Genomic DNA, 13,149 nt, shown 5'->3' on the forward strand with positions numbered 1-13,149 from the left:
GCTCAACACACATTTTCATTCTGGGAGTCTAGAATTTGGGAATATGCTAGGTGGAGGGTGCTTATGTGACTAGCCCCCAATTAAAAAACAAACAAACAAGAAAACCAAAACCCTGGCCACCAAGCTTCTAACAAGCTTCCCTGGTAGACAGTACTCAGGTGTGTTGTCACAACTTGTTGCTAGAGGAATTAAGTGTATTTAGTGTGACTCCACTGGGAAAGAACACTTAGAAGTACCTCCCTGGTTTCCTCCAGACGTTGCCCCATGAATTTTTTTCCTTTGCCAATTCTGCCCTGTATCCTTTTGCTGTAATAAATCTTACCAAAGAGTGATCATATGCTGAGTCCTGTGAGTCCTCCTAGTGAGGCAGGGAACCTAAGGGTAATCTTGGGACCACTTAATGCAGTTTTTGGTTTTTTGTTTTTTTTTTTATTTTATAATATAGCGTGGGGCTTCCCTGGAGGTCCAGTGGTTAAGACTCTGCGCTTCCACTGCTGGGGGCACAGGTTCGATCCTTGGTTAGGGAACTAAGATCCTGCATGCCACATGGCATGGCCAAAAAACAGATAGATAGATAGACAGACAGACAGACACACAGACAGACAGACAGGGAGAAAGAGAGAGAGAAAGGGAGAGTGAACAGGAGAAACTGAGAGTGAGACAGAATGGGAGGGAGAGAACAAATGCTTTGAACTCAATCATTCCTAGCCTTTTCCTTTCTTACAAAACATTCAAGCAGACCTCAACTTCTCCTCCCACCCGCAAGTTATTCCTTGACCCAAAAAAACCCCTCCTGCAGGAGATACCTCATCTGTTGCAGGCAGCTCACAGCATATTCTCGTACGTACTGATCTGGATAGTTGAAATCTAGAAGCTCCAGGGCCTCCCGGGGGGGCAGTTTAGGCCAAATCTGAAGTAGTGCCTGAAGCTGTTTAAAAATTCAAACTGGTTCAGAAATTATGGGAGAGAAAAGTAATCTATTTTTCCCTGGTACACAGGAGCAGAGATTGGTCAAAAAAAGGAGAAGCATACTTATAGTTACTAAGGCCTCAAAAATTCATTGTTATTAATAGAGATTAATAAAGATTGTCTCTGTTGAAATATTCTGTAGGTAAGCAAGTAAAAAAGCTATTATGTACTTACCTGGAAGTAGAATGATACACTGAACATATGAATTCTACAATCACTAGCCATTAAATAATTTTTTAAAGGAAACAAGGCGGGGGCAGAAGGCGGGGGGAAGGTAAGAGGAAGGGGATGGGGAGACAGCATAGAGAAATGATCAAGAAATACTCAAAGGTAAAATTAAAAGTACAAACATAAGCTGCAAGGCTCAAACTAATGAAAGGCAATTTACATATAAAATGTACATTAATAACCCGACGTAAAATTATCTTAGGGTATTTACTTTTAATCCTTAACATTTTTAAGAATATCTATCACTTTACAAAAGTTTATTGACTATAACATGCTTAAATCCTTTACATCACAGTAAGTTACCAACAGGAAATAAATAGTACCTAGTTGACTTTACATACACAAGATAAATACAGCCCGTTTCCCATTTACAGAGGCCACTTAGAAATGATCTAGACATAGGATAAAAAAGAATCCCATGGGGGGATGAGTTGGGGGTTCAGGTGAAGGGGGGGTTCAGGTGGACACGGCCACATCTTTGGAAACCCTAGTTCCAGAAAACCCAAATCTCTAGAAAGAATTCTTATCTGCCTCCCATCAGAATTCAGTGAGAATCAACAGGGTTGATTTTTTTTTTTAATGGTTGACTTTGGAAAGAGTCCCTTCCTCCTTATGGTTTTGATATGTTTATAATTTACATTCTTATCAGATCAGGGATGATAAGTGGGAAGTAAGTGGTTATGGAGGAGAGTGAAATATTTTTTGATAATTATGATTTGTGGCCCTCCAAAACTCAACCCAATCTGACAAAATCTTATTCCTTAATACCTGATTTATGTAATTGGATTTTCTTGGGTATCATTTAAGTAGCACTGACATCAAGTCCAAAGAAGAAATACAAAATATATGCAAGATCAGAGCTATAAGAATATGGCAAATAGATGGCAATGGCTGGAGGCTTTTCTCTTAATTGCCTACTCAATCTCAAAGTCATGTTGCAAGAGGTGGCCTGCAGTACCTGCTGCCTGCCTTGTGGTTTGTCACTTGAGTATTTGTGAGATACTTCGGCTTTGCCAATCACCTAAAAATAATTTACACTTTATTATTTTAATTCTGCAAATTATTAAATCTCTCATTAATTTGTCAATTGCCCCCAAAATCAGTATCTAAATAAGTACCTAACAGCTAAATTAAAAGGTAGTTAATTTAGTTCATACGAAGCAAATTTAAGAGCTAATTTCTCTAACAATTATTTTTTTAATTTATTTTCAATTGTTTTACCTAAAATACATTTATATAAATTACTAACATGGACATGAAATGTGATCCATTAGTTTGCATAATAAATTACATCAAAGTTACTCAGCAAATACACTGAAATGTTATTTTTACATTAAAACTTTTACCTTAAACTTGTACTGAATAAAAAAATTAAGTCTTATACTTGCTCTTTTAATGTGTAAAGTACATATATGCATACAGTACATAGGCAGACATACACTTACCTATGGTATCAAAATCCCATGGGGTAAATAATAAAATAACTCTTAAAAAAAAATCCCATGGGGATGGGGCTATTAGGGGAAAATATGCAAAAAGGCTCATAAGGAGCATAATAATGAAAAAAAGTTTGAAGAATACTGGTTTGAAGATATGAAACACCGACCTCACCCCACGTTTTTATCACTGATGGGGCTCCCTGTCCACTTTCCCCAAGGCCCTAATGGACTAGCAGTCCTCCTTATGGATAAAGGGGACTGTTTCCTGACGGTCAGAAACAATAATTAAAAAAAACTCCTAGCATCCCCAGTTAACATATGGAATACACTGCTCCACAAAAACAATACTGTAAAGGATAGATAACGTTATGTAATACCAGAGGTTCAACTACGTTATATGTTAAAAACAGCCCTACTCCTGAAAAGTAATTACTTTTGGTAAGATTATTTATAATTATTAAATCAACAGTATAAACATAAAATTAAATAAATTACCAAAGTTCAGCACTTCAGTTTGGGGAACGCTTCAGAAGCAAACAGGGAAGGAAAATCTGACTCAGCCATATAAATAGTGAAACCAGTGCTGACTAATTGATTACCCATCTACAGCAGAGACTATTGAAACTCCTTCTGCAGTATGCCAACAGAATGTTTTCCTGTGAATTAATGGGAGACTACTCTCCTATAGAATTTTCACCCATGCTTATGCCTACAGAATCAGAACACAGATTTGTACCAGGCTCTGACTCTCCACTTCTCTAAGGTAGTCAATTTACTGCAAATACAGTTTATATTCTCTTGTACCAGTTCACTGTAACTGGTAATGGGATAGGGTTGGGGGAGAAGCCAAAACACATTACTTTTTATTCCACTGATTTTTTGTTTTCTAGACTACTAAAAAAAGAGGGGATTAGGATCGTGAAATTCATGCCTTCCTATATTTGCTTACACACGTACATTTTTCTATTTGAATATTAAGTTACACTACAAACTTTACCACAATAGAGGAAGTTAAGCTATATCTGAAAACAATGCTTTAGATTTACTCATGGAAATGAGACAAGTATACTAAACTCTTCAGTGTAAAAATTTCTGTCCCTGGGGTTCAAATAAAGAAATATTAAGCCTGAATTGTTTCATGCCATTTTCTGACAGTTGATATACAAAACCTCCCTCTCAGATATCTTAAGAATACAGAAAGAATTTTTTTTCTATTCTAATTCTAAAAAAATAATAATATGGTGCATTTCTTGGAAAGGCACTTAGAACTGAATGCTATTCATGAAAAGTAGGCAAATTGAAAAATGCTTATATCTTATATTCAACCATAAAGGAGGTTTATAGGAAACTAACCCTGAATTTAAATAAGTAAGTGGTTAGAAAACAACTATGTCGGAACAATTAAAAACTATCTAGGGACTTTCCTTGTGGTGCAGTGGTTAAGAATCTGCCTGCCAATGCAGGGGACATGGGGCCAATCCCTGGTCCAGGAAGATCCCACATGCCACAGAGCAACTAAGCCCGTGTGCCACAACTAATGAGCTTGTGATCTAGAGCCTGTAAGCCACAACTACTAAAGCCCATGCATCTAGAGCCCATGCTCCACAACAAGAGAAGCCACCACAATGAGAAACTCGTGCACAACAAAAGAGTAGCCCCACTCGACGCAACTAGAGAAAGCCTGTGTATACCAGTGAAGACACAATGCAGCCAAAAATTTTTAAAAAATTAATATTTAAAATCTATCTAGATGACAAAAATAGTTTCTTTTCAGAGTAAGTGATTTTCATGTGGTCCAACTGTGTAAACAATTTAAACAAGGCACATCATATAATTTCGTAACATGATTCCAAAACAACTGTTAGACCCTAGGAACAAACTCAAAAGAAATCCTTTTTAAATTTAATTTGAGAAGTAAAACAATGAAATCAAAGATTTTTAAAAACACACATGATGAAAAGGAATATGCATTTCTTGACTAAATTTTTATAGTCATTATAGACTTAATAAGACAAGGAAAAATTTTAAAAGATCAGTTAAATTCAAGTAAGGTGAATAAATATGGTTATTTTAATATGCCAAATGTGTTCATTCTGATTAAAATATTATTTCAAGAATTTTTCTGTATAGACTTCCTAGGTGGTGCAGCAGTTAAGAATCTGCCTGCCAATGCAGGGGACACGGGTTCGTACCCTGCTCCAGGAAGATCCCACATGCCGCAGAGCAGCTAAGCCCATGAGCCACAACTATTGAGCCCATAAGACACAACTACTGAAGCCCGCGCACCTAGAGCCCGTGCTCCTCAACAAGAGAAGCTACTGCAATGAGGAGCCCGCGCACCACAATGAAGAGTAGCTCCCACTCGCCTCAACTAGAGAAAAGCCCGTGTGCAGCAACGAAGACTCAATGCAGTCAACAAATAAATTAATTTAAAAAAAAGAATCCTTCTGTAGAGCACTGATAACCAAGTGAATCTGATAATGCCAGTGCTTTTCCAGAGTCTTGAAAATTAAATCAAGTAGCTGAAATTTGGTGGCTTCTTTTGGATCAAAAATTTTTCCCCTTTTTCTACTCTGCCTAAAGACAAACATTCATCATCACCGCCCAAAATAGAGGTAATTTTCAAACAATACATATTTATTTTAGGACCCTCATTGCAAAGGGTCTTAAGATTAAAACCTTGGAGTTCATTAATTAAACTGTTAGAAGTAGCCCAGGACCTATCACATGCTGGTAGTAATTATAGATGATTACACCAAGACCTAAGTTTTAATTATCTTTAGTAAAAGATATAGAAAACCTACCCAGAATCTGGGATTTTGAAATCTTAAAACTTTCTGGTTTACCATTTAGAACAGAATATGTAAGAGTTTAAAACCTCAAAACCTCTCCTGCAGAAAATTATCCAACCTATGGAAACACACCTATGTGCAGAAAGAACAATTTACATGAAATCAACAAAGTAAGGTAAGCTGCTGAATGGAGTTAACAGAACTGATCTCTTGTTACCTGAGCAACATCCTCAAGTTTATTCCACTTGATCGACAGCAGTAATTTTGGCAACGACTGTGGGAAATTCTCTCTGCAGTCTTGTCGCAAAGTCCAAATAAGATCCATTTCATTCTCACACAGTTGAGACAATGGATCTCTTTCCAAGATTTCTTTCAGTACAGCAAGAAACTTCTTTCCACCTCGACTCTAAGAAAGTAAAATTACTCACTGCAGAACTGAATTGTGTAAACATCACATGCAAACCCTGAACACTAACCCCCAAGCAGTAGAAAATCCCTAAATAGGTATATTCAACCAACCACGGTTCATGTAGCACTGCAGTACATGTTTATTGAAAAAAATCCACTTATAAGTGGATCTGCATAGTTCAAATCCATGTTGTTCAAGGGTTAACTACACAATCAATTTTTAAACAATTTATTAGCTTTAAAATTTGAGATATTAACAATCTAATCCTTATAAAGTTAGATCTCCCTTTTAAAGTTTTTATAAAGTTGAATATTAAATGTGCAAGCTAAGGATGAAGGAAAAAATTATTCTCAAACAGTTTTTTAAAAGGAAGAAAAAAAAAAGAATACTGTTTAAGATATCCATGTGCAAACACTAGGTGGCAGAATTGCAATTTGGATTAAAAGAAGTCATTATTTGAATTGAGTTTCTCATCTTCCTTTTTTAATTTTTAATTTCTACAAAGAAAAACAAACAAAATCAAAGATGAACCAAACATGTAAAGTTTTAAAAGAAAGTAACAGGTGCCATCTTGGCTCTGAGGCATTAAACAATTTAGATTATAAGGATTTGAATAGGCTAAAACTAAACATAAAAAAAAATACAGTTATCCCATTCTCTTTCCCAATCCTTAGAAGAATATATTAAAATTTTAAAAATGGACCATTCTATTTTTTTGATCCAGATTCTGAATTATACTAACATTAAAAGAAAAAAGTACATTTCCCCATGCTTAAAGAAAAACTATACCATTTAGGCAAAAACATATCTCCCCTTACCCCCACCCCTCCAAAAAATCTCCAGAATTATTTTTAAAGATTTTGTAAGGATTTATATTCTATTAACATATAACTTTGTACTTGAAATTATTTTAACTGGGACATTAAAATAAAAGTTATATCACTAATTTTCTAAAGTAGTGAGATTCAAAATAGTATGTGCATATGTAAAAAAGAATTAGGATGACATGATTGTCTATACAGAAAATCTGAAAGAATCAACAAAAACACCACTGGAACTAATAAGCAATTATGGCAAATGTGGGATACAAGGTCAATATATTAAAGTAAATTCTTTTCTTATGTATTAGCAATAAACAAGAGGAATTTGAAATTAAAAACAATAACATTTACATTAGCACCCCCAAATACTGAAACAGGTATAAAATTAACAAAATATGTACAAGATCTATATGTGGAAAACTACAGAACTCTTATGAAAATAATCAAAGAATTAAATAAATGGATAAGAGAAGACTCAGTATTGTCAGTTCTTCCCAACTTAATATCAACAGATTCAACTGAAACCCAATTTAAATCCTGGTAAGTTATTATGTGGATATCAACAAACTGATTCTAAAGTTATCTGGAAAGGCAAAAGACCCAGAATAGTCAACAGAGTATGGAAGAAGAACAAAGTTGAAGGAACGATACTACCTGACTTAGGTAAAAATAAATGTGAAACGCAAAACTATAAAACTCCTAGCAGAAAACAGGAGAAAATCTAGATGACCTTGCATTTGGCAATAACTTTTAACATATAACACCAAATGCATGATCTGTCACTGAAGGAAATGATAAGTTGAACTTCATTAAATTTCAAATTACCTGCTCTGCGAAAGATGCTGTCAAGACAATGAAAAGACAAGGCACAGACTGGGAGAAAATATTTGCAGAAAGACACATCTGATAAAGGACTGTTGTCCAAAATATACAAAGAACTCTTAAAACTCAACAACAAGAAAACAAACAACCAGACAAAAACATGGACCTGAACAGACACCTAATCAGATAAGATATACAGATGCCAAAAAAAAAGAAAAAAAAAAAATATATATATATATGAAAAGATGCTTACACCATATGTCAGCAGGGAAATACAAATTAAAACAAAAATGAAATATGACTACATACATATTAGAATGGCCCAAATTCAGAACACTAACAACATCAAATGCTGCTAAGGATGTGGAGTAATTGTATTCATTGCTGGTGGGAATGCAAAATACTACAACCCCTTAGGGAGACAGTTTGGTGATTTCTTACAAAATTAAACGTACTTTTACCACACAATCCAGTAATTGTGCTCCTTGGCTATTTACCAAAAGGAGCTGCAAACTTATGCCCACACAAAAACCTGCACATAGAAGTTTATTTAGCTTTATTCAAAAGTTCCAAAACTTGGAAGCAACCAAGATGTCCTTCAGTAGGTGAATGGATAAACTGGAATACATACAGACAATGGAATACTATTTAGCACTAAAAGAAATGCGCTATCATGCCACAAAAAGACATGGAGGAATCTTAAAAACATATGACAAAGTGAAAGAAGCCAATATGAAAAAGCTACATGGGAAATGATCCCAACGATTACATTCCGGAAAAAGTCAAAACTACAGAGAAAATAAAATCATCAGTGGTCGCCAAGGATAGGAAGTAGGGTGAGGGAATGAATAGGCAGAGCACAGATTTGCAGGGCAGAGAAATTACCTGGTATGATATTACAACGATGGATATATGTCATTATTCATTTGTCCAAACCCACAGAATGCACCACAGCAAGAATGAAACCTAAGGTAAACTATGGACTTTTGAGTGCTATGATGCATTAATACAGATTCATCCTTAGTAATATATGTACCATTCTGGTGAGTGATATTGATAATGAGGGAGGGTATACATGTGCAGGGGCACAGATATACAGCAAGTCTTTATACAGTCCTCCCAATTTTGTTGTGAGTCTAAAATTGCACTTAGCAAAAATAGTCTTAGTACAAGACAAGCACGCATGCGCACACACACATACACATACACACACACACACACACAGTACGTATGATTACATGGTTTTATATTCAGAGCCTGAATCTAAAAAGGGTATGTTTTATTTTACAAACGTGACTGAATTGCTTTGCAAAATGATCATGAGAAGTTATCAGACTTTGAAAATGAAACTGCTACACTTACATATAAAAGTGAAACCTGTTACTGCAAACAACAAAGAGTATAAACTGTTCATGCTAGAGAAAGGCAGACTGCTGTTAAGTTAAATAGCACAAAAAGCTAGCAGAATACTGTAATTTCATGGATCAAAATTAAGACTTTACAGATGTACTGTAAGTAAATATCCTGAAGACCTAGGAATAAACGAGGAGGGAAGAGCAGGGGGATAGCTGTATAATTGTACTGTGATTGTTTACTGAGCTATGAAAAGCATGCACTGAATAAAGCCAAGGTAAAAACAAACAACTACCAAAAATGTGGCAGGAAGCCAAAAAAAAACACACACTCTTACATTCTTTTTTATAAACCTCAAAGCAATCAGCAATGAAAAATACTGTAGTACAATTGATGAACTTACACATATGTTGAAATGCTTGAATTAAAATAAGATAATGGTGGGGAGCAATGAAAATTAACACCCATATTCTCTGCTTGTTTTTATGTTTAGAGATTTTTCAAAATTATATACACATTATGATATAATAGTGATTACTGACCAAAATAAAACACAACATATAACTCACACAATAAGCAAATGAAAAAAAGATTATGGCTCTTTCCCCTTCCTTACTGGGGGGAGGGGCTTCTGGAAAACTCACCTGTCATATTCAGAGGGGCTAGAAACTCAAAACAAAGTGTTGGCAGTGTGCTTGTCAAGGATGGAATTAACTATGTGTTGGCCAGACCGGGGACTTGATCAACACACAGCTGGGGATGAGACAACCCATGAAGTCAGGTCTGGGGGGAAAGACACTGAGAAGATGCTTATGTGATTGGGCAACTGATTACAAACAGAGGACTGAGCAAATAAGTAAATATGTTAAGGTTCACAGGAATCCAGATTTCTCACTGTCAGAAAAGGTAATTTAAAATATGTTAAGGCAAAGGCTAGAAAAAAATCCTGTGGTAGTGAATCCAAACTGGAGACACTGATGAGAACTCATGGTTTATAACAGATAAAAAAAATACATGTGTGTGTTATGTATGCTCAAATATTATGCAAACACATACTACTTAGTTCTGCTTCATGAAAAGGCCTAGATGCAATTGCATGCCAAGGGCAATGAGCATTCCCAGTGCCCAGAACTTAGATTCTAAATACTTTTAACAAATAAAAGGAATCAGGACTCCTGGGAGAAATGACTGAATCCAAAGCTGGGGTAGAGAAAATACCAGATGAGCCTTGGAACACTTTGTTGTACCAGAAAGAAGAGAACACTCAAAGAATGACAGAGGCATGTCAATAAGACTCAAGAAAGAACTTATGAGTTGCCACTGCTCAAATCTGGGTCAAATCTAAACATAAAAATAATGAGAGTGACTATTTATGTCATCAAGTAAAACAGAAATTACAAATCCAAACTAGTAAAAAAATTTTTTAAAGTAAGTAAATAAATGGGGAAGAAGAAAAATCTCTACCCTATGGTGTAAGTTACCTCACAAATCCAAAAAGAAAATAAATTTGAAAATCAGCACATGGCAAACCACTGTAATAATACCGATTCAGACAAGATATATTAGTAAATATTAAAACAAGTGGGTGAAAGTTAGATGTAAAACAGCACATCTAATAGTAGTCTCAAAATATGCCCACAAATTACTTACTTATTAACTTTTATAGAAGAAAACCTAGCAGACACTATCCTAACCAAGTGATAATAATTAACATCAACAGTAATGGGACAAGTTGACATTGTTTGCCTTTGAGTAAAATGCAGTTAAGAACACACCACCACTTCAATGTATTCACACTAAAAATGCATAGCTGCAATCTGATCATGACAAAACATTATGCAAATCCAAACAGTGACATTCTACAAAGTAACTGGCCTGTATTCTTAAAAAACATCAGAGTCATTAAAAGATAAGGAAAGACTGAGGAACTGTTCTAGAATGAAGGAAACTAAAGACACATGTCAAAGAAATGCAACGAGTAATCCTGGGTTGGATCCTGGAACTATAAAGGACATTATTGAGACAACTGGCTAAATATGAATGGAAGGTGTGAATTAGATAACAGAAGTGTTATTAATGTTATTTTCCTGATTTTTATGAATTGATTTTGGTTAAGTATGAGACTATCCTTATTTTAAGGAAATATACACAGAAGAATTAAAGGATAAAATGGCATGATGTATGCCACCTCATCTCAAATGATTCAGGAAGAAATGCATACACACACACACACACACACACATGCAATGATAAAACAAATGTGGTAAAATGTTAACAGTTGGGGAAGCTGGATGAAAGCTATATGGAAATTCTTTGTACTCTTCTCACAAGTTTTCAGTAAGTTTGAAATTTTTTAAAAAAATGTTTGCTCTTTCCTTCCCTAAAACTGAAGGCTGTAAAGACTCTAAATCATTTACTAAGAAAACATTCTAGGACGTCCTAGGTGGCTCAGTGGTTGAGAATCCGCCTGCCCATGCAGGGGACATGGGTTCGAGCCCTGCTCTGGGAAGATTCCACATGCCACGGAGCAACTAAGCCCATGCACCACAACTATTGAGCCTGTGCTCTACAGCCCGTGAGCCACAACTATTGAGCCCACGTGCCGCAACTATTGAAGCCCACGCACCTAGGGCCCATGCCCCACAACAAGAGAAGTCACTACAAGGAGGAGCCTGCACACCACAATGAAGAGTAGCCCCCGCCTGCAGCACCTAGAGAAAGCCCGTGTGCAGCAACAAAGACCCAATGCAGCCAATAAATAAATAAAATAAATATTAAAAAAAAAGAAAAAGAAAAGAAAATATTCTAGGTAGATTCCCAGAGCCTCTGAGTCTGAGTCATCATCTGCATTCACAAAACCGGCCATTAAGATTTTGTGACTGAGTTTCTTTTTTACAGTATTTTATTTATTTGTTTATTTTTTAAATAACTTCTATTGAGATACAGTTAACATACAATAAACTGCATATATTTAGAGTGTACAATTTGGTATCTCAATCTCTCAATTCATTCCCCCCAACCCTCCCCGCTTTCCCCACTTGGTGTCCATATGTTTTGTTCTCTACACCTGGGTCTCTATTTCTACCCGAGTTTTTGCAACAAGAAAATAAGACAAACTTTATAACACAGATGTTTTAGATTATAGTGGGGTTTCTCAACCCCCATGCTATCTTGTTGTAGGAGGATGGTCCTGTATGTTGTAGAAAGTTTAGCAACCCCTAAACTCTACTTACTATATGCCAGAAACAACCTCCCACGAGTTGAGACAACTAAGAAAGCACAGGCTTAGCTGCTCCGCGGCATGTGGGGTCTTCCCAGATCAGGGATCAAACCCATGTCCCCTTTATTGGCAGGCAGATTCTTAACCACTGCGCTACCAGGGAAGTCCCTGCCAATTCAATAATTACAATGCACAAAGACCACATTCTTTTCCTATTCTACAGACCCACGAAACTTGGCAACCACCTGTTTTAAAAAATGCCAACACACACCTATTAGGCTTAACATCAGCAAAAGGACAGAAGTGCTGGGAAGAATATGGAAAAACTGGAATCCTTTTGCAGTTGGTGGGAGTGTAAAGTGGTACAGCCATTGTGGAAAACAATGCCAATTCCTCAAAAAGTGAGAAACAGAATTACCATATGAGCCATCAATTCTACTTCTGGGTATATACCCAAAGAATTAACAGCAACGTCTCAAAAATATATTTGTACATTCATGTTCATAGCAGCATTATTCACAACAGCTAAAATGTGGATGCAAACCAAGGGTCCATTGATAAATGAATGGAAAAACAAAATGTGGTACAAACACACAATGGAGAATTATTCAGCCTTAAAAAGGAAGGAAATTTTGACACATGATATAACATTGATGAACCTTAAAGACATTACAGTAAGTGAAATAAGCCATTCACAAAAAGATAAAATACTGTATGATTCCATTTATATGAGGTTTCTGGAATGGTCAAATTCATAGGGACAGAAAATAGAACAGTAGATGCCAAGGTCTGAGGGGAAGGGAAAATAGGGAGTTGTTTAATGGATACAGAGCTTCAATTTTGCAAGATTAAAAAGTTCTGGACATCAGTTACATAACAATGTTTTAAGTATAGTATGAATATACTTAACACTTGTGAACTGTACATGTGAAAATGATTAAGATGGTAAATTTTATGTGTATTTTACCACAATTAAAAAAAAAAAAACTGTTTTAAATTCCCAGAGCAGGTTTAAGTCCCTTAGTAAGGTATTGGTAAATTCACAAATGAACTGTGTATGTGTGTACATATTCAACAAGTCAACTTATCATGATCT

The 13,149-nt window shown here is 35.7% G+C and overlaps 1 protein-coding gene across 7 annotated transcripts in view; it reads right to left on the bottom strand.

The window, feature by feature from the left end:
- Positions 1 to 13,149, bottom strand: part of PIK3CB (phosphatidylinositol-4,5-bisphosphate 3-kinase catalytic subunit beta) — a 186,630-nt gene that overhangs the window by 38,094 nt on the left and 135,387 nt on the right. For 6 of the 7 annotated variants that reach the window (XM_057738334.1, XM_057738338.1, XM_057738337.1 and 3 more), the window contains 3 exons: positions 5,646 to 5,834; positions 2,156 to 2,218; positions 807 to 928 (listed from right to left, as the gene is read on the bottom strand). In XM_057738334.1, coding sequence (XP_057594317.1) covers positions 807 to 928; positions 2,156 to 2,218; positions 5,646 to 5,834 — 374 coding nt within the window. The remainder of the gene's footprint in view (positions 1 to 806; positions 929 to 2,155; positions 2,219 to 5,645; positions 5,835 to 13,149) is intronic. The other variant, XM_057738336.1, reaches the window with a different exon arrangement.

The sequence above is a fragment of the Hippopotamus amphibius genome, chromosome 6 (genome assembly GCF_030028045.1).
Source record: "Hippopotamus amphibius kiboko isolate mHipAmp2 chromosome 6, mHipAmp2.hap2, whole genome shotgun sequence".
Lineage (NCBI taxonomy): Eukaryota > Metazoa > Chordata > Mammalia > Artiodactyla > Hippopotamidae > Hippopotamus > Hippopotamus amphibius.